Source organism: Myxine glutinosa, chromosome 5 (assembly GCF_964187855.1).
Source record: "Myxine glutinosa chromosome 5, kmMyxGlut1.1, whole genome shotgun sequence".
In the NCBI taxonomy this organism is placed as follows: domain Eukaryota; kingdom Metazoa; phylum Chordata; class Myxini; order Myxiniformes; family Myxinidae; genus Myxine; species Myxine glutinosa.
Genome location: NC_136265.1, coordinates 114,559,919 through 114,582,929, shown reverse-complemented (window position 1 = coordinate 114,582,929; position 23,011 = coordinate 114,559,919). Strand labels below are relative to the sequence as shown.

At 46.3% G+C, this 23,011-nt stretch overlaps 1 protein-coding gene across 1 annotated transcript in view; it reads right to left on the bottom strand.

Annotated features, from left to right (window-relative positions):
* LOC137427218 (unconventional myosin-VI) overlaps window positions 1–23,011 on the bottom strand; it is a 175,070-nt gene that overhangs the window by 84,455 nt on the left and 67,604 nt on the right. The window contains 3 exon segments of the mRNA XM_078778565.1: window positions 15,646–15,726; window positions 16,305–16,469; window positions 16,746–16,843. Coding sequence (XP_078634691.1) covers window positions 15,646–15,726; window positions 16,305–16,469; window positions 16,746–16,843 — 344 coding nt within the window.

Sequence of the window (23,011 nt, the reverse complement as noted above, 5' to 3'; positions counted from 1 at the left end):
GGAAACACAATTCAATTAAATTCTCATGTAAGAATTTACACATGAGAAGTAAAGAAAGGAGAAAAAGCTAAAGTTATCAAAAGAGTTTGATTTTGATGGGACATGCATGTGTGAAAGCCAAGATACATCACATGGGGCAGATATATACCCAATGTGACCTTCAACCTTTAAAGGAGACCGATATATACCCAATGTGACCTTCAACCTTTAAAGGAGACAGATATATACCCAATGTGGCCTTTAGCTTTTAAAGGAGACCGATATATACCCAATGTGGCCTTCAGCTTTTGAAGGAGACCGATATATACCCAATGTGACCTTCAACCTTTAAATGAGACAGATATATACCCAATGTGGCCTTCAACCTTTAAAGGAGACAGATATATACCCAATGTGACCTTTAGCTTTTGAAGGAGACTGATATATACCCAATGTGACCTTCAGCTTTTAAAGGAGACCGATATATACCCAATGTGGCCTTCAGCTTTTAAAGGAGACAGATATATATATATATATCCAATGTGGCCTTCAACCTTTAAAGGAGACCGATATATACCCAATGTGGCCTTCAGCTTTTAAAGGAGACAGATATATATACCCAATGTGGCCTTCAACCTTTAAAGGAGACCGATATATACCCAATGTGACCTTCAACCTTCAAAGGAGACAGATATATACCCAATGTGGCCTTCAGCTTTTAAAGGAGACTGATATATACCCAATGTGGCCTTCAGCTTTTAAAGGAGACTGATATATACCCAATGTGGCCTTCAGCTTTTAAAGGAGACCGATATATACCCAATGTGACCTTTCACTTTTAAAGGAGACCAATATATACCTAATGTGGCCTTCGGCTTTTAAAGGAGACTGATATATACCCAATGTGGCCTTCAGCTTTTAAAGGAGACTGATATATACCCAATGTGGCCTTCAGCTTTTAAAGGAGACCGATATATACCCAATGTGGCCTTCAGCTTTTAAAGGAGACCGATATATACCCAATGTGGCCTTCAGCTTTTAAAGGAGACCGATATATACCCAATGTGGCCTTCAGCTTTTTAAGGAGACTGATATATACCCAATGTGGCCTTCAACCTTTAAAGGAGACCGATATATACCCAATGTGGCCTTCAGCTTTTGAAGGAAACCGATATATACCCAATGTGGCCTTCAGCTTTTAAAGGAGACCGATATATACCCAATGTGGCCTTCAGCTTTTAAAGGAGACCGATATATACCCAATGTGGCCTTCAACCTTTAAAGGAGACCGATATATACCCAATGTGGCCTTCAACCTTTAAAGGAGACCGATATATACCCAATGTGGCCTTCAGCTTTTGAAGGAAACCGATATATACCCAATGTGGCCTTCAGCTTTTAAAGGAGACCGATATATACCCAATGTGGCCTTCAGCTTTTAAAGGAGACCGATATATTCCCAATGTGGCCTTCAGCATTTAAAGGAGACCGATATATAACCAATGTGGCCTTCAGCTTTTAAAGGAGACCGATATATTCCCAATGTGGCCTTCAGCTTTTAAAGGAGACCGATATATTCCCAATGTGGCCTTCAGCTTTTAAAGGAGACCGATATATACCCAATGTGGCCTTTAGCTTTTAAAGGAGACCGATATATACCCAATGTGGCCTTCAGCTTTTAAAGGAGACAGATATATACCCAATGTGGCCTTCAACCTTTAAAGGAGACTGATATATACCCAATGTGACCTTCAACCTTTAAAGGAGACCGATATATACCCAATGTGGCCTTCAGCTTTTAAAGGAGACCGATATATACCCAATGTGGCCTTCAGCTTTTAAAGGAGACAGATATATACCCAATGTGGCCTTCAACCTTTAAAGGAGACCGATATATACCCAATGTGGCCTTCAACCTTTAAAGGAGACTGATATATACCCAATGTGGCCTTCAGCTTTTAAAGGAGACCGATATATACCCAATGTGGCCTTCAGCTTTTAAAGGAGACCGATATATACCCAATGTGGCCTTCAGCTTTTAAAGGAGACCGATATATACCCAATGTGGCCTTCAGCTTTTAAAGGAGACCGATATCTATCTATAATTCCAGTAATCTCTGTGTGTATGTTTGTATGTTTGTATGTTTGTATGTTTGTATGTCTGTGACCGCTGTTTCTTGACAACCACGGGTCCGATATACTTTAAACTTGCCAGGTATATTGCTGGGGACCCGAGGATGTGCCTTTTCAAGGTTTCATATTAATCGGAGAAGTAGTTACCGAGCTATGTCCAAAAAACGATTCAACCAATCAGAGAGCAGCGAGCTATCACGTGTGCCGAACGTGGCGAACAGACTCTGCCTCGGACGGCACATTTGAGAGCGTATTCATTTATTTCACGTTGGCAAACTATGTTGCCGCTATGTTGGCGTTAAACGATGTTTTAAAACTAATTAAAACTAATTTGCGATTCTTTCGCTTTCCTGCGCGTTTGTGCATGCTCTGGCGATTTCTTTACCAAACTCCGCAAGCCGTTCGCTTTGGACCAAACCATTTCATGTAAATAGAGGGGGGGGGGGGGGGGGATTGTCACCGTACTCGCAAGCCGTTCGCTTTGGACCAAACCATTTCATGTAAATAGAGGGGGGGGGGGATATAATTTTAGATATAGATATAGTACGGGCATGCCCTAGTATACCCAATGTGGCCTTCAGCTTTTAAAGGAGACCGATATATACCCAATGTGGCCTTCAACCTTTAAAGGAGACCGATATATACCCAATGTGGCCTTCAACCTTTAAAGGAGACCGATATATACCCAATGTGGCCTTCAGCTTTTAAAGGAGACTGATATATACCCAATGTGGCCTTCAGCTTTTAAAGGAGACCGATATATACCCAATGTGGCCTTCAGCTTTTAAAGGAGACCGATATATACCCAATGTGGCCTTCAGCTTTTAAAGGAGACTGATATATACCCAATGTGGCCTTCAGCTTTTAAAGGAGACCGATATATACCCAATGTGGCCTTCAGCTTTTAAAGGAGACTGATATATACCCAATGTGGCCTTCAGCTTTTAAAGGAGACTGATATATACCCAATGTGGCCTTCAGCTTTTAAAGGAGACTGATATATACCCAATGTGGCCTTCAGCTTTTAAAGGAGACCGATATATACCCAATGTGGCCTTCAACCTTTAAAGGAGACCGATATACAGTTTACCCAATGTGGCCTTCAGCTTTTAAAGGAGACAGATATATACCCAATGTGGCCTTCAGCTTTTAAAGGAGACTGATATATACCCAATGTGGCCTTCAGCTTTTAAAGGAGACTGATATATACCCAATGTGGCCTTCAGCTTTTAAAGGAGACCGATATATACCCAATGTGGCCTTCAGCTTTTAAAGGAGACTGATATATACCCAATGTGGCCTTCAGCTTTTAAAGGAGACCGATATATACCCAATGTGGCCTTCAGCTTTTAAAGGAGACCGATATATACCCAATGTGGCCTTCAGCTTTTAAAGGAGACCGATATATACCCAATGTGGCCTTCAACCTTTAAAGGAGACCGATATATACCCAATGTGGCCTTCAGCTTTTAAAGGAGACTGATATATACCCAATGTGGCCTTCAGCTTTTAAAGGAGACCGATATATACCCAATGTGGCCTTCAACCTTTAAAGGAGACCGATATACAGTTTACCCAATGTGGCCTTCAGCTTTTAAAGGAGACAGATATATACCCAATGTGGCCTTCAGCTTTTAAAGGAGACTGATATATATCCAATGTGGCCTTCAGCTTTTAAAGGAGACCGATATATACCCAATGTGGCCTTCAGCTTTTAAAGGAGACCGATATATACCCAATGTGGCCTTCAGCTTTTAAAGGAGACCGATATATACCCAATGTGGCCTTCAGCTTTTAAAGGAGACTGATATATACCCAATGTGGCCTTCAACCTTTAAAGGAGACCGATATATACCCAATGTGGCCTTCAGCTTTTAAAGGAGACCGATATATACCCAATGTGGCCTTTAGCTTTTAAAGGAGACCGATATATACCCAATGTGGCCTTTAGCTTTTAAAGGAGACCGATATATACCCAATGTGGCCTTTAGCTTTTAAAGAAGACCGATATAACCTTTTATAGGAGATTTTGTAGGCCAACTTTGAAATGTGGCTTGCCAAAGAGAGATCACTGCTGAGAGTGAGACGGAAGAGTTTGAATGACTGAACCCCTTCGAGACATTCATTGAGAAAGCAGATGGGATGGTTTGTGGACGGTTCTTTCGGAGAGAGAGTGTGGTGTGGGATTTCTCAGGATTGAAAGACATATTCCAAGTGTTTGACCAGATTATGATTTTGTCGAGGACTGAGGAGAGGGTAGAGGCTGCTACCTGTCTGTCAGAAGGATGAGGAATGTCACGGCAGAGGGTGGAGTTATCAGCAAAGAGATAAAGAGGACTTGCCAGGGAGTCAGAGATATCATTGATTAAGATCAGGAAGACTTGTCCCACAACACTGCCTTGGGGTACTCCAGCCTTGAGAGGGTGAAGAAAGAAAGAAAGGGTTCCGTTGAGAGCCACACGTTGGCTACGACAGCGGAGGAAGTCAGTAATCCAAGAGTGGACTTGGCATTGGATTCCATAGGCAGAGGGTTTGGAGAGCATGGCGGAGTGTGAGACTGTATCAAAAGCTCGAGATATGTCCAGAGAGACGGCCCTGATCTCATGACTGATATTGAGGGAGATTGTTGTTGCAAGAGGTTGTTGTTGGGAGAGTAGAAGTCGCATATCTAAGGTGGAGTGACCTGGTCTAAATCTGAATTTATGATCTGAGATGAGGTTGTTGGAGAAAAGGAATGATTTCATGTCAACCGCGATGATGGATTCCATGACCTTGCTGATGATTGAAAGTAAGCGAATTGGTCTGTAGTTAAGGGGATGCATGTGTGCACCTTTTATCTCACCTGGAACATGGTTCCGGGGAGCTTGTGGGATGGCGTGTCGTCCATCCATCCATCAGTCAAGACTTGCAACTTCTTTTCCGAAACTGCTGATGCGATTGTGACCAAACTTGGCTCAAATGATATTTGCTTTGTTGGAACTCAAGTTTTTTCACGGCATTAAAAACAAAAAGATCGAGGTGTAAAGAGGTCTAACGGGGGTCAAAGTGGGTCCAGGTTTGACCTCCCCCCGCATCCCAAAATAGAACTAGAACGACACAAAACATAATTAATCCAATAAATGTGTCTTTTTTTCAGGTTCTGCCCTTTTTTGGTTCGTGGCATCAGGAAAGGTTCCACGTGGCAGAGATAAAACGGTGTCCATGACAACAATTTCACCCCATTATAATCAAATGGGATATTTTTGTGATTTCATTATTGCCAAACCTCATGATATCAGATTGAAGCGTACACAGCTTGTTTGTACACATGTGTACTATATGTGTATAAAATCTGGTCAAAATTAGTCAAAGGTCAAGGTCAAGGTCAACACCCTCCAGAACATGGAAAAGACTTAAGCGGTAATTTATCCCCAAAAAATAGAAAATGTATCAACCGAATTTGTTATTCCCAACATTCCATCATGTAAAACTTTTTATTTTTTTGGATACAAGATCGAGGCTCGTGTAAGAGCTTGTTTGTCCGTGCTCTATGTGTAAACGCTGTGTAAGGCAAGGAAGCTGTAGGTACCATGTTTGAAGTCTTTGGTATGACTGGACCAGTGGACCAGGGTTCGTGGGCGACAAGGGGTTGGGGTGTACAAGAGGGCGAGGAGATGTGGGGGTGTGGGGAGCAAGGAGGGGTGAAGGTGTGGTGGAGTGGGGGGCGAGGAGGGGTGGGGGTGTGGGGGGCGAGGAGATGTGGGGGTGTGGGGAGCAAGGAGGGGTGAAGGTGTGGTGGAGTGGGGGGCGAGGCGGGGTGGGGTGTGTGCGAGTGGGGGGGGGGGGAGGGGAGGCAGGATGAGGAGGGGTATGAGGGAGTGGGGGATGAGGAGGGGTATGAGGGAGTGGGGGGCGAGGAGGGGTGGGGGTGTGTGCGAGTGGGGGGGGAAGGAGGGGTGGAAGGATGAGGAGGGGTGGAAGGATGAGGAGGGGTCTGGCTGTGTGGGAGTGGGGAGCTGGAATTGTCCTCCTCTCTCTGTAAAGTTTAATTTGTATTATATTTATGCACCAGAGTCGATTACATGACAAGACCATCTTATCAAATGCTGCCAGCCTCCCTTTGTATCACAGCGGTGTCCACAATGTCCGTGGACAAGACGAGCGGAACACGGAACACTCAAAGCATCTGTGCTCCCTAATCGGTTTCAAAGGTGCCAATGTCGCATTGAAGAACAAAAGGTCGTAGTGTTTCATGTTAACTGCTGATTGCATGTCCAGAGAAAGGGCTTTGACAAATTGCCTGCACCGAATATAGCCAGGTGGGAACGAGAATCACAGCAAATCTCAACCACACACACACAGACAGACACAATCGGAATGGGAAATGAGCCTCGGTGAAACTCTCAAACACACACACACACACACACACACACACACACACACACACACACACACACACACAATCGGAATGGGAAATGAGCCTCAGTGAAACTCTCAAACACACACACACACACACACACACACACACACACACACACACACACACACACACACACACACACACACACACACACACACAATCGGAATGGGAAATGAGCCTCAGTGAAACTCTCAAACACACACACACACACACACACACACACACACACACACACACACACACACACAATCGGAATGGGAAATGAGCCTCAGTGAAACTCTCAAACACACACACACACACACACACACACACACACACACAATCGGAATGGGAAATGAGCCTCAGTGAAACTCACACACACACACACACACACACACACACACACACACACACACACACACACACACACACGGAATGGGAAATGAGCCTCAGTGAAACTCTCAAACACACACACACACACACACACACACACACACACACACACACACAAACACACACACGATCAGAATGGGAAATGAGCCTCACTGAAACTCTCAAACACACACACACACACACACACACAATCGGAATGGGAAATGAGCCTCAATGAAACTCTCAAAAACACACACACACACACACACACACACACATACATACATACACACACACACACACACACAATCGGAATGGGAAATGAGCCTCAGTGAAACTCTCAAACACACACACACACACACACACACACACACACACACACACACACACACACAATCGGAATGGAAAATGAGCCTCAGTGAAACTCTCAAACACACACACACACACACACACACACACACACACACACACACACACACACACACACACACAATCGGAATGGGAAATGAGCCTCAATGAAACTCTCAAACACACACACACACACACACACACACACACACACACACACACACACACACACAATCGGAATGGGAAATGAGCCTCAATGAAACTCTCAAAAACACACACACACACATACATACACACACACACACACACACACACACACACACACACACACACACACACACACACACACACACACACAATCGGAATGGGAAATGAGCCTCAATGAAACTCTCAAAAACACACACACACACACACACACACACACACACACACACACACACACACACACACACACACACACACACACACACACACACACACACACCTGAGTTTCCCTCCTGAGAGTTTCCTTCTGTATCCACCATGCATATTCTCCTGCCCCTAATTCCTCCCCAATTGTTTGTCTGCCTCCCCCTGTCTTGGCCTTTGGCTCTGCTGTCGGTGTTTCCCCCCCTCTGCTGTTCATTTTGTCTTGTTGTGTCCCGATCTGTTCAGTGTTCTAGTACGAGCTCTTCCAAGACCCTCGACCATGCATACAAAATAAATAATAATTATAACGAGACGACACTCAGCGACATCACGACGTCAACCGATACGGCTCTCCCATGATTGTTGTTGTTCTTCTCCTCTTACCTTTATAAGGGGCGAGGTCCAATGACACCAAGGCTCCTGTCCTACCTTGACCATGATCTTCCTCCAGTCCCCTCTATCCTCGGCCAACTCTCTCCACTCTCCAACCACCCCCATCTTACTGATATCCCTCTTCACACAATCCTCCCCTCTCAACCATAGTCTACCTCTTTTCCTCCTACCTTTGCTCCCCCAACCTATCCGCTCTCTTTGCCATTCTTTCTTTCCCCCATCCGCACCAAGTGTCCAGCCAATCTCAGCCGGCATTTCACCAATCTCCCCGTCCAGCTCATCTGCACATCAATCTCCTCCATCAGTTCATCCATTCTCCTTCTATCCACCCTCTTCACTCCCACAATCCTCCTGACCCAGCTGTTCTCGCAAATCTGCAGCCTCTGTTGTTGTCGCTCTATCGGTGCGACCGTCTCCAGGTCATAAAGGTAGGCCGGCATTACACATGACATCAGAACCTTCCATTTCAAGCTCCTTGAAATCTTTCTGTCTGCCATTACACCCTCCACCCTCCTCCACACATTCGTACCCACCTGAATCCTCCTCCGCACATCTACCTCTGATTTACCATCCCCGGTCACTGTTCCCACATACTCAAACCTATTTCCATGTGTGATCTACTTCCCCTCTAACCTGATATTCATTTGTTTTCCCTCCTGCCCGACCCACATCACCTCCATCTTCTCCATGCTCATTTTCAGCCCATGTTTCTCATATACCTCCTTGCACTCCCCCAGTACTTCCTGCGTCTCCCGCCCTCTCTCCACCACAACAAGCAGATCATCCGCTAACAACATCCTCCCCAGAATATCTTTCATGTTCACCTTCCTGCTTACCAGCTCCATCATCATGATAAACATGAGTGGGCTCGGAGCGCTTCCTGCCTCAATCCGATGTTCAAACATCACAGGACCAAGCAAATCTCTTCCCTTCGTCCCCTTGTACATCCTTCCACCAACATAACTTCCGCTTCCAACACTCCCATCCATCTCAGTGTCACCATCACCATCTCTCTTGGGACAGTATCGTCGGCCTTCCCCACATTATTCCATCATTATACATACTTACAAGTTCGTACAAGTTTGATCATAATCCCTTCAGCTGTTCTCCAGGTATCACATTTTTATGTGACATGACCTCTGTCCTTTGACCTTTGATGCTGAAATCGAATCAATTCACGTTTGCATCATAATATATATTTGTACCAAGTTTGGTAAAAATCCATTCACTGGTTCACAAGTTAGGTCAGCAACAGAATTTCTTACCGAACGGGACCTCGGACCTTTGACCTCGTGACCCCAAAATCTTATAAGTTCACCTTTACATCATGATACATAGTTGTAACAAATTTGACGTTGATGCCTTCACCTGTTCATAAGTTATCGTGGGAACGAAAACCTATCACGGAAGCACGGGTGGCAGTGGCATAAAAACAAATACCGTATCATTGTGAATACCCATCAATACCAATTTGTGTCATGTTCTGATATGCCTGTGACCCCTGACCACATGCCTGTGACCCTGACCCCATGCCTGTGACCCCTGACCCCATGCCTGTGACCCCTGACCCCCATGCCTGTGACCCCTGACCCCATGCCTGTGACGTGACCCCTGACCCCATGCCTGTGACCCTGACTCCATGCCTGTGACCCCTGACCCCATGCCTGTGACCCCTGACCCCATGCCTGTGACCCCTGACCCCATGCCTGTGTTGTGCATCTGTACATGACCCATGGGTAAGTACAGCATGCAGGGTGGGTGCATGCAACGTCGCCATGCCACATATTTATGAACATCTTTATTCACCTTACCTGCTGCCCCTGAACCCAAAGGCAGGTCCAATCAGCATGCACAAGACACACACACACACACACATCGTTTGTGAGATTACAACCGGATGTCATATTCATGATTAAACAGAGAGATGCAAATGGTATATACAGGAAAAGCACACAGGTAAGTGAAGGCACATGCATGTAACGGGTTGGGGGTTTCCCACTCAAACACGAACCATGAGAAGTGGGAAATAATAAATAATAAAATCATCATCATCATCATCACAATAACAACAACAACAACAACAACAACAACAACAACAACAACAATGGCCACAGTTTCATTGGTACATGACAATGGGGACTGACATTAGATGGACAGGAGCAGATCTTTCCATCTGTCAATACAGCGCATCAAAGTGCAATCATTGGAAGGAAACATCGACCTCTCGCTTCATTCTCTCTGGTGGATTCTAAATGGATACAAGGCCGAGCGAGTAGAGACACAAGGTCACCAACACCGGGCCTTTATAATCCCCCGGGAGACGTCGATCGAATCGGAGACCTCACTCAGAAGGCACGACCGTTTATGTCAACATCAACATCTTCTATCACATGATAGATAGAAGATCAGATAATAATAATAATAATAATGCATTTATTTTATATAGCGCTTTTCAGGAAGCCCAAAGACGCTTTGACAGAGTGCAAAACATAATGCATAGCAAAACGTAAAAACAATTGCAAAAAAAGAAGAATCAAAAGGGAAATATTCAAAGCACAAAGGAGGGAGAAGGAGAGGAGATAGTCAGGGGTTAGATGCTGTGGGTTAAATGTTGAATGCAGTGTTGAACAGGTGGGTCTTGAGTGATGTTTTGAATGTGGTGAGTGAGGAGGAGTCTCTGATGGTGTGAGGTAGCGAGTTCCAGAGGGTGGGAGCAGCGATGGAGAAGGCCCTGTCCCCCCAGGATCTAAATTTGGTCCGGATGGGGGGGGGGGTCAGGAGGTTGGTACCAGCAGAGCGGAGGTTGCGGGTGGGAGTGTGTCTGGAGAGGAGGTCAGCCAGGTAGGATGGGGCCAGGTTATGGAGGGCTTTGTAGGTCAAGAGGAGGATTTTGTACTGGATTCTCTGGGAGATGGGGAGCCAGTGAAGCTTGTAAAGGACGGGGGTGATGTGGTCACGGGTCCGGGAATGGGTGAGTAGACGGGCAGCGGAGTTCTGAATGTATTGGAGTTTATTGGTGATTGTTGAGGGTGAACCATAGAGGAGGCTGTTGCAGTAGTCCAGACGGGAAGTGATGAAGGTGTGGATGAGGGTTTCTGCAGCCACGGAGGAGAGGGATGGATGGAGACGGGCGATGTTTTTCAGGTGAAAGAAGAAGGTAGATCCTCACAGATAGATAGATCTCTCCCCCCCCCCCCCCCTTCCCACGCCTCCTCCCCCCAAGCCCTCTCCCTCCCACACATCTCCCTGCTCTCAAATGTTGTGTTTGTGTGCTTCCCCTTCTCTCCCCATCTTGTCTTCCACTCCCTCTTTTTATATATTTTGTTTGTCTGGTTGATTTGTTTGTGAAATAAATGTTAGCTCTTTCACGAGCCTCGATTCAGTATACAAAAAAAAAAAGAGCTTGCTGGCTATGTGATGGATCCAAGCTAAACAATTGCAAACGAACCTTTATTCTGCCCCAACTCGAACTTAAAAATTTAAAGAACCTCACCTTGCAATGGATGTTTGTATTTTATTAATTGCTCCTTTTGTACATCATCTTCATTGTCAAATCCTCCCGTCTGTTCCCCTCCTCTCCTTCGACTTGCCCGTATCCTACAAACCCTATCCCTTACCAGCATCCCACTCCATGTCCCCTCCCTCTTCTCTTTTCTACCTCCATTCCATCACTACCTTACAGCTAACCCTCCCTTTCAAATCTCCCCCTCACCCCTCCTACACAAAGCTTCCTCCTCCACGCCTCCTTTCTCTTCCAACTCATTATTCCTCCACCTCCTCCAATCTTAAACTTCCCTCTGTTCCCCTTCAAATTACTCCTCTCTATGCCTCATCCCATCACCACCTAGCCTTTTGTCCTCCTCATCCTTCCCTTTCTCCGAGATCTTCTGCAATCTCTGACACTGTCAACAGCTCTCCCTACCCCGCCCCTCCCCTCTCGTGTATCCCATGCTCCCCCTCCCTCTTTCTTAACGGTATGGACCTCAAACATCCGGGACCTTCGATCAAACCTGACTGATCTCTCCATACAGGTTGCTTCTGACAAACCAGATCTAATCTGCTTAACAGAAACTTTCCTCCTTCAAGATGTCTCTGATTCCTTAATATCTCTCCCTGGTTACTCCCTCCTCTGCTATGACAGACCTGAGCCTCGTCCTGGTGGTGGGGCTGCAATCTTTATCAAAAACTCTCTTCCTCACTCTCCCTGCACTGCCCTCTCTCCACCCCACCCCCAGGAGTAAATCTGGCTATGGATTCCTCCCCGCTCCCACCTTTTGTTCATGTGTTCGGTACCGTCCTCCAAACAGTGATGACTCCATTTACATCTTGCTGTCCGACAACATGGACCAACATCTATCCACGCATCCCAACCCGCTCTTCCTCAACTGTCATCATGACAGCTGGCTGGATGTGGGTACCTCTCTCACCAGCCATGGCACCTCAGCAAAGGTCTTCTGCGACTCATTGGGACTGACACAGTGACACAATCTGTCAATTTCCCGACATGGATCTCAGTTAATGGAGTATCATCTCTTCTTGACTTGGTTATGAGAAACTTCTCTGCAAATGTCTGGTCTTCTTCTGCTCCAATCGGTTCATCATATCATTTCCTTGTTAAAGTGGACATCTCTCTGGCCATTCTCAGAGAGCCTCCTCAACATCGACGATTCTGGCATTTCACTCAGGACGACTGGCATGGTCTTCAAGCAGCCATCAATCATCTGGACTGGTCTCCCATCTCTACTGCCTCTGAGATCAACTCTTCCTGGGAATTCTTCCAAAGTAAATTACTCTCTCTCATGCACAGATTTATCCCATCTCGTCTTCAGTTGTCATACCCTTCCTCCCGTCCAAGGTACACGGAATCTTGGGGTGAGGCAGTTGCCCTGAAACAACTTGCTTTTGCCTCATGGACGGCAAATCCAACTGAGGGTAATCTCAGTTCCTTTCACAAAACTCGGAACAAGTGTGTCTACCCTCTGGAGTGCCAGGAAGCACTATCTCTCCACACTCAAGAATGAACTTTCAAACCTGTCTCCTTCCTCCAAATCCTGGTGACGTCTGGTCAATTTTTTTTCTGGTGTTTGTTCCCCCTCCATGCCCTCCCTTACCACAAACGGCTACACAGCCGACTCCGCACGTGAAAGAGTTGAATACCTCAACTCTGTGTTTGCCTCAAAATCTTTTGTCCCAATCCCATCTCTCTCTGTACTCACCTCACCCAGTCAAACCCAGCTGCTCCTGGAGTCTGTGTTCTTCTCTCCCGACAAGGTGGAAAAGTTTCTGTCAACCCTCGACTCTGATTCTGCAACTGGACCAGACGGCATCAGCCCATGGGTCCTAAAATCCTGCTCTGCTGCTCTATCTCACCCTCTCTCTGTTCTCTTCACCCTCTTTTTTGCTCAAGGTCATCTTCCATCAGCTTGGAAATCAGCCAACATTATCGCTTCACACAAAAAAGTGCAAAAACAGATCCTTGCAAATACAGACCAATTAGCCTGCTCCCAATCATCGGCAAGGACATGGAATCCATCATTGCTTCATCAAATCCTTCCTCTTCTCCAATGGTTTGATCTCTGATCATCAATTTGGATTCAGACCAGGTCATTCTACTCTAGACATGCTGCATCTGCTGTCTCAACAATGGATGGAGGTCCTCAATATCAAACAGGAAATTAGAGCCGTCTCCCTTGACATATCACATGCCTTTGATATGGTCTGGCACCCCGCTCTGCTCACCAAACACTCCTCCTATGGTATCCATGGAAATCTACACGCATGGCTTGCAGACTTCCTTTCTGGTCACAGTCAACGTGTGTCTCTAAATGGAATTCTCTCATCTCCCCTTTCTGTTCAGGCTGGAGTTCCTCAAAGCAGTATTCTGGGCCCTGTGCTTTTTCTGGTCTTCATTAATGATCTCTCCGACTCTCTGGAAAATCCTCTTTATCTCTTTGCCGATGACTCCACTCTCTGTCGCTCCATATCTCATCCCTCACATCGGCAGGCAGCAGCCTCTTCACTCTCTGCAAACCTGGAGAAAATCACAAAATGGTCAAACACGTGGAACATGTCTTCCAATCCTGACAAATCTCACACTCTTATGATGTCTCTCCGAAAAGACCAACTGGAAAACCCTCCCATCTCCTTTCTTAACAATCCTCTCCAAGAAGTTCTGTCGCTCAAGCTTTTGGGTCTCACTATCTGCCATGATCTTTCTTGGGAAAACCAGATTTCCCAGCTGGCCTCCAAAGCCAGTCGCCGACTGGGCATCCTCCGTCGTGCGAAGTCCTTCCTTGGCACACCTGAGCTCCTCACCACATACAAGGCTTTCATCCGCAGCTCAATGGAATACTGCTCTCCCCTCTGGGCCGGTGCTCCTGCCTCACACCTGGCTCGGCTTCACGCTGTTGAAGCCAAAGCATTCAGAATCATTGGAATCTCCTGCGATGAAGCCAACTCCGAGGGCCTTTCACTCACTCACCGCAGGCAGGTTGGTGGTCTTTCTGTTTTTTACCGACTCCTCTCCGGCCTTGCTCCCCCAGCTCTCTCTGTGCTCTGTCCCCCAAATATTCCTACGGGTCACACAAGATCTGCCAGCAACCCTCTTATGGTTAAACTGCCAAAATCTAGGTTCTCTGCTCACCTTCACTCCTTCATTCCTCTTTTCTCCCACCTCTGGAACAAACTCCCCCACTCCCTTTAATCCCACTCCTCCCTCCAGGTCTTTAAAACAGCTGTTCCCCACCATCTCTTATCTTCCCCCATCCAAAACCTTGATCTTTTCTACCCCCGCTAATTCACCCCAGATACACTTTTTCGAAATTCCAACTTCTTTCCTGGAAATCCTTGCAGTGTCCATATGTTTTATACCTCTCCCACCTCCCCCCAAGCCCTCTCCCTCCCACAGTTCTCTCGATGTCCTTGCTCTCAAATGTTGTGTTTGTGTCCTTCCCCCTCTCTCCCCATCTTGTCTACCGCTCCCCTTATTTTGTGTTTTATGTGTCAGTTTGTGTCGGTTTGACTTTTTGTGTGATTAATGTTAACTCTTTCACGAGCCTTGGTCTTGTATACAAAAAAAAAAGAGAAGTAAACAAAGAAGGATTACTGGGCGATCCTGCTCTCCGTGCAGGGATAACCAACATCATGTGTTGGCCGTGCGGGGATAACCCCAAAAAAATTTTTGGGATCACTAACACTCCCGGGAGTTACCCAAATCCACCGTAGTTGGATTTATTGAAATCCGTTAATCCGTTCTCAAGTTATAACGCGACAAACAAACAAACAGACAGACAGACAGACACGGCTCCTTTTGTAACATAGATTTTCAATTTTGTTTGACTGACAGACAGGAAGAGAGAGTAAAAATATAATCTCCGTCGTATCTAAGCAAGTGATCGGGAATAATTCAGAGCCAAGGTACGGTAAAATGAAAGCCTATCATGGACCAATTTGTGTTCAAAATACAACATTCGATGTAAGTAAGCTGTTCATCGATCATAAATTAACAAGACAGACAAAGAGATGGACATGAACCAATTACTTAACCCTGATTTTTGCTTCACGTGCATGGGGTAACAACGAAGGTATACAATCTCAAGAGGCAGTTTAAAAGGTTGGGCATGAGCTCAACACACCTGTGGACTTTTGCGGTTCTGAGGGATAGAACCTTCCGTCTCCTTGGTCGAGAAGTAACTGGTACATCCACGATTGAGGTACTGAATGGAAGGCAGTGGAAGGCATAGCATAATTCGATTGTCAACAGCTTGTGAATCCACAAACTCATCATGTGATACAAACCACCTTTCGAGGCGATTTTTCCCCTCAGAGCAGGGGTTATCCTTTTTCGGGCACCGTGGTCCCCTTTTTTGAAGTAATGTTTTATGGCCGGATGCCCTTCGTGCCACCAACCCTGTTAGTCGCCTCTTGCGACACATCGGGAATTACCAGCGAGCTTGTACTCGATTTGCCGACCTCGGAAGGATGACAGGCTGAGTCAACCCCCCTGGCGTTAATTCAGCGATCGACCGGGATTCGAACCCAGGATCCTAGGATCCCGAGCCGGCACCCTAACCGCTAGGCCATTCCAGGCTGTGCTTGTATCAGAGTGATAGTCCTAGGGAATCCATGTCTTGAGATTCCAATGACATGGAAGGCCTTGACAAACTCATCATGTGATACCAAATCAAAAAGAAGAAAAGTTGAGATCAATTAAGCACATCTTCCACAATTGAAATCCTTAATCAAATTGGTATTGAAAAATAAAACACTACAAGCCGAGGTACGGTGTACCCACATGGTAGCTGTCTGGTGAACCGAGATTAAACTTCTTCCTGATGCCTTCCGGGGCTCCAGCACAAAGGCGATAAAAAATGTGGTAATTCCTCTCCTCCTTGCCTTGAACACAGATCCGAGACTTCTCCAGAAGGTAATGAGACACAAAACCCCCAACGACGACGTTCTGTGGGGACGAGGTGGTGCTCACATTAAATAGCGGGCACATGACACGAGGGTTAAAGCAACAACACAAGGCGTTCACCCCTGATACACAAATCCCAGCACAAGCAAATAAGGAGGCCAAGCAGCACAAACCATCAAGTTTGTAAGGAGGCCAAGGCAAGTAAGGGCAATAGGCAAGTAAGGAGGCCAAGCAGCAAGGCCATCTGAAGCAGCACAAACCACCAACCCAATTCACACTGTTCCTTATAGAGTGAACGATATGTCCCGTGGAACAAACCTTGGCATCAAAGTGGATTTGCACAAACTTTCCAAACCGGCTGCTGTTGTTGTTCCTGACAGTCTTGGCATTCCCAAAGGCCTCCAATAGTGGATTGGCTGAGGGTAATAGATGATATTTAGATCTGCTGACCAAGACCAACTAGGAAATCACAATTAAGTTAAAGGATTAAAGAAAGTTTAAACAGAGTCACGTGTGCAACGGCATCAAACCAATCAATCGATTTCTTCGAGCACCCACATGAAACTGGCCAAAATTGCAGAGGCAAGGCCCAAAGATGAGAAAGAAGGCCCAAAGATGAGAAAGAAGGCCCGAAGATGAGAGAGAAGGCCCAAAGATGAGAAAGAAGGCCCAAAGATGAGAAAGAAGGCCCAAAGATGAGAGAGAAAGCTTGGAGAGAAGAGCAGTTGTTTAAGAAAATAAAAATGTTGCAGGTGGTGCTGTTATTGAATATTGTTGCATTATCGAATAACCACCTTTAGAGGCCATTTTTCCCCGCAAAGCGGGGGTTGGCCTTTTTCGGGAACCGTGGTTGTTGTTGTTTTTCGGTCCCCTTTTTGAAGCAATGTTTTACGGCCGGATGCCCTTCCTGACGCCAACCCTTTTTGCCGCCTTTAACGACAAACGGGGAATTACCAGTGAACTGGTACTCAATTTGCCGACCTCGGAAGGATGACAGGCCGAGTCAACCCCCCTGGCGTTAATTCAGCGATCGATCGGGATTCGAACCCAGGATCCTAGGATCTTCTTCAGAATCATTGGAATCTCCTGCGATGTAGTCAACGCCGAGGGCCTTTCACTCACTCACCGCAGGCAGGTTGGTGGTCTTTCTGTCTTCTACCGACTCCTCTCCGGCCTTGCTCCCCCAGCTCTCTCTGTGCTCTGTCCCCCCAATATTCCTTCAGGTCGCACAAGATCTGCCTGCAACCCTCTTATGGTTAAACTGCCAAAGTCTAGGCTCTCTGCTCACCTTCACTCTTTCATTCCCCTTTTCTCCCGCCTCTGGAACAAACTCCCCCACTCCCTTCAATCCCACTCCTCCCTCCAGGTCTTTAAAACAGCTGTTCACCACCATCTCTTATCTTCCCCCATCGAAAACCTTGATCTTTTCTACCCCCGGTAATTCACCCCAGAGTCCTTGCAGTGTTCATATGTTTTAATCCTCTCCCACCTCCCCCCCAAGTCCTCCCGATGTCCCTGCTCTCAAATGTTGTGTTTGTGTCCTTCCCCTTCTTCCCCCTCTCTTTTGTGTCCTCCCCCCTCTCTCCCCATCTTGTCTGCCGCTCCCCTTGTTTTTTGTGTTTTGTGTGTCGGTTTGTCTTTTTGTGTGATTAATGTTTGCTCTTTCACGAGCCTCGATCTTGTATACAAAAAAAAAAAAAAAAAATCCTAAGCCGGCACCCTAGCCGCTAAGCCAACACCAGGGTTTGCATTATCGAATATCAAAACGATAACAGTGCATGTAAACAAGCAATCTTGCAACAATAGCAATTAAAACTGGAATGCATCTGAAAATGCAAAGCCCAACCGCGTCCACTTTGTATTTGGACATCTTCTTCTTTGGAGGAAAACGGTTAAAAAAAAATACAAAATGTAAATTGACGATTTTATGCAGCCTTGACCTTTGACCTCTTTATCTAAAACCAAAAAAAAAACAAAAAAACAATCGGCTTCCAGATTTTGATTGGTGAACCAATGAAGTGATCAAATATGCAAATTCATTAAATTTCAGGTCACTCAGATGAAAATTGATGGTTTTATGCAACCTTGACCTTTTTTTCGTGATCGAATTAAATAATAAGAATAATAATAATAATAATAATACATTTATTTTGTATAGCGCTTTTCAAGAAACCCAAAGACACTTTGACATAGTACGTAAAACAAAGACAAAAAAGACAAAAATACATAATTAAATAACCAAACAGAAAGGAAGGAGAAGGAGAATGATTATTTTATGACCCAATAAATAATGAATAAATGACCCAATATGTAATTATTATGATTATTTTATGTGACGCTGACCTTTGACCTTTTGACAAAATTCTTAATTTGTCTTCTCCATATTCTCATACCAAAGCTTTGGTGAAAATATAATGACAAATGGGTAATAAAGTTACTGCCATACCCGAACACACGGACGGATGGACAAACGCACGCACACGTGATTGCAAAACCCCGTCTCCCACTGTGCACGGAACAGCCTCACTAGAACGGTGCTCGTACATCCACCAGTTTATCCCACTGATAGGCCGGATCTGGATCCGGACATCAACCCAAATATAATCTTGTCATATAACAAACTCATCCACCTAGTTTTGTCATAATCCGTCCACAACTTTTTGAAATATCATGCTATGTATCGTTTTTGGCACCCTCTCATAATGCTCAAGAATCATTTAAAACGTTCCCGGATCCAGATCCGGATTCGGATCTTCACCAAAATCGAATCAATTAGTCCTGGTCTCACACACAACCTGCACACCAGTATCGTCCAAATCTATCCAGAGAAGTTGTTGACCTTTGGCCTATGTTGACCTTTTGGCCTATGTTGACCTCAAAAATAAATGGTGGTTGAATTCAATGACCAGATATGCAAATGCTGTTCACATTTCAAGTCAATCAGATGAAAATTTAGGATTTTAGAAATTCCACCTTAAGTTTTTTTTTTTTTTTTTTTTTTTTTTTTTTTTGTATACAAGATCGAGGCTCGTGAAAGAGCTAACATTAATCACACAAAAAGACAAACCGACACACAAAACACAAAAAACAAGGGGAGCGGTAGACAAGATGGGGAGAGAGGGGGAAGGACACAAAAGAGAGGGGGAAGGACACAAACACAACATTTGAGAGCAGGGACATCGGGAGGACTTGGGGGGAGGTGGGAGAGGATTAAAACATATGAACACTGCAAGGACTCTGGGGTGAATTACCGGGGGTAGAAAAGATCAAGGTTTTCGATGGGGGAAGATAAGAGATGGTGGTGAACAGCTGTTTTAAAGACCTGGAGGGAGGAGTGGGATTGAAGGGAGTGGGGGAGTTTGTTCCAGAGGCGGGAGAAAAGGGGAATGAAAGAGTGAAGGTGAGCAGAGAGCCTAGACTTTGGCAGTTTAACCAGAAGAGGGTTGCAGGCAGATCTTGTGCGACCTGAAGGAATATTGGGGGGACAGAGCACAGAGAGAGCTGGGGGAGCAAGGCCGGAGAGGAGTCGGTAGAAGACAGAAAGACCACCAACCTGCCTGCGGTGAGTGAGTGAAAGGCCCTCGGCGTTGACTACATCGCAGGAGATTCCAATGATTCTGAAAGCTTTGGCCTCAACAGCGTGAAGCCGAGCAAGGTGTGAGGCAGGAGCACCAGCCCAGAGGGGGGAACAGTATTCCATTGAGCTGCGGATGAAAGCCTTGTATGTGGTGAGGAGCTCAGGTGTGCCAAGGAAGGACTTCGCACGACGGAGGATGCCCAGTCGGCGACTGGCTTTGGAGGCCAGCTTGGAAATGTGGTTTTACCAAGAAAGATCATGGCAGATAGTGAGACCCAAAAGCTTGAGCGACAGAACTTCTTGGAGAGGATTGTTGAGAAAGTAGATGGGAGGGTTGTCCAGTCGGTCCTTTCGGAGAGACATTGTAAGAGTGTGAGATTTGTCAGGATTGAAAGACATGTTCCACTTGTTTGACCAGTCTGTGATTTTGTCCAGGTCTGCAGAGAGTGAGGAGGCTGCAGACTGCCGATCTGAGGGATGAGGAATGGAGCGACAGAGAGTAGAGTCGTCAGCAAAGAGATAGAGAGGATTTTCAAGAGAGTCAGAGAGATCATTGATGAAGACCAGAAAAAGCACAGGGCCCAGAACACTACCTTGGGGAACTCCAGCCTGAACAGGAAGAGGAGATGAGAGAAACCCATTCAGGGCCACACGTTGACTACGACCAGAGAGGAAGTCCGCCAGCCATGCGTGGAGATTTCCATGGATACCAAAGGAGGAGAGTTTGGAGAGCAGAGCAGGGTGCCAGACCGTATCGAAGGCACGTGAAATGTCAAGGGAGACAGCTCTAATTTCCTGTTTGGCGTTGAGGACCTCCATCCATTGTTGAGAAAGCAGAAGCAGCATGTCCAGAGTAGAGTGACCAGGTCTGAAACCAAATTGATGATCAGAGATCAAGCCATTGGAGAAGAGGAAAGATTTAATATCTGAAGCAATGATGGATTCCATGACTTTGCTGATAATTGGGAGAAGGCTGATTGGTCTGTAGTTGCTGGGATCTGTTTTTGCACCTTTTTTGTGCAAAGCGGTGATGTTGGCTGATTTCCAAGCAGATGGCAGATGACCTTGAGCAAAAGAGAGGGTGAAGAGAACAGAAAGAGGGAGTGAAAGTGCAGAAGCACATGATTTTAGGACCCGTGGGCTGATGCCGTCAGGACCAGTTGCAGAATCAGAGTCGAGGGTTGCCAGAAACTTTTCCACCTTGTCAGGAGGAAAGGACAGAGTCCAGGAGCAGCTGGGTACGACTGGGTACGGTGGGTACAGAGAGGGATGGGTTTGGGACACAAGATTTAGAGGCAAACACAGAGTTGAGGCATTCAGCTTTTTCACGTGCGGAGTCAGCCGTTAAGCCGTTTGAGGTGAGGGAGGGGATGGAGGGGGAACAAACACCAGAAACAGATTTGACCAGACGCCACCAGGATTTGGAAGAGGGAGACAGATAAGAGAGTTCGGTCTTGAGAATGGTGAGATATTGTTTCCTGGCTCTCCTGAGGGTGGACACACACTTGTTTCGGGCTTTGTGAAAGGAAATGAGATTTCCTTCCGTTGGATTTGCTTTCCAGGAGACGAAAGCAAGTTGTTTCAGGGCAACAGCCTCACCACAAGATTCCGTGTACCATGGACGGGAGGAAGGGTATGACAACTGAAGACGAGATGGTATAAATCTGTGCATGAGAGAGAGCAATTTACTTTGAAAGAATTCCCAGGATGAGTTGATGTCAGAGGCGGTAGAGATGGGAGACCAGTCCAGATGATTGATGGCTGCTTGAAGACCGTGCCAGTTGGCCTGAGTGAAATGCCAGACTCGTCGACGCTGAGGAGGCTCTCTGAGAATGGTCAGAGAGATGTCCACTTTGACAAGCACATGATCAGATGAGCCGATTGGAGCAGAAGAAGAGCAGCAGACATTTTCAGGGAAGTTTGTCATAACCAAATCCAGAAGAGAAGATGCTCCGTTGACTGAGATCCGGGTCGGGAAATTGACAGATTGTGTCAGTCCCAGTGAGTCGCAGAAGTCCTTTGCTGAAGAGCCATGGCTGGTGAGAGAGGTACCCACACCCAGCCAACTTGCATGGTGACAATTGAAATCACCACATATGAGGAAGAGAGAGTTGGGATGGGTAGATAGAAGTTGGTCCATATTATCAGACAGTGAGATGTAGATGGAGTCATCACTGTTTGGTGGACGGTACAACACACATATGAACAAAAGGTGGGAGCGAAGGGGAAGCCGTAGCCAAAGGTATTCCTGGGGGTGAGGTGGAGAGAGGGCAGTGCAGGGCGAGTGAGGAAGAGAGTTTTTTATAAAGATAGCAACCCCCCCTCCAGGACGAGGCTCAGGTCTATCATACCGGAGGAGGGAGTAACCTGGGAGAGATACCAAGGAATCAGAGACATCATGAGGGAGGAAAGTTTCTGTTAAGCAGTTCACATCTGGTTTGTCAGAAGCAACCTGTATGGAGAGGTCAGTCAAGTTTGAGCGAAGGCCCCGGATGTTTGAGGTCCATACTGTTAAAGAAGAGGAAGGGGGAGCATCGGATACAGAACAGGGGGAGGGAGCGGTACGGTATGATGTGGAAGAGGAGGAAGAGGTAGGGAGAGCTGTTGAAGGTGCGTCAGAGATTTCAGAACAGCTTGGAGAAAGGGAAGTATGGGGCGGACAAAAGGTTTGATGGTGAATGGGTGAGGCGCAGTGAGGTGTTGTTTGAGGAGGGGGAAGAGTGAGGCAGGAGGTTGAGGGAGCTGATGGTGAGAGTTGGAAGGGGGAAGAAGCGGGGAGGACGCTTTGAGGAGGAGGGGTTAGAGGGGAGTCTAGGAGGGGAGGAGTGAGGGAGGGTCTCAGAGGGGAGGGGTGTGGGGGGAGTTTAGGAGGGAAGGGGTAAGGGGGGAGATCTGAAAGGGATGGGTGATGGGGAAGATTTGGAGGGGAGGGGCAAGGGGGAAGATTTGAAAGGGATGGGTGATGGGGAAGATTTGGAGGGGAGGGGTGAGATTGGATTTTGAAAAA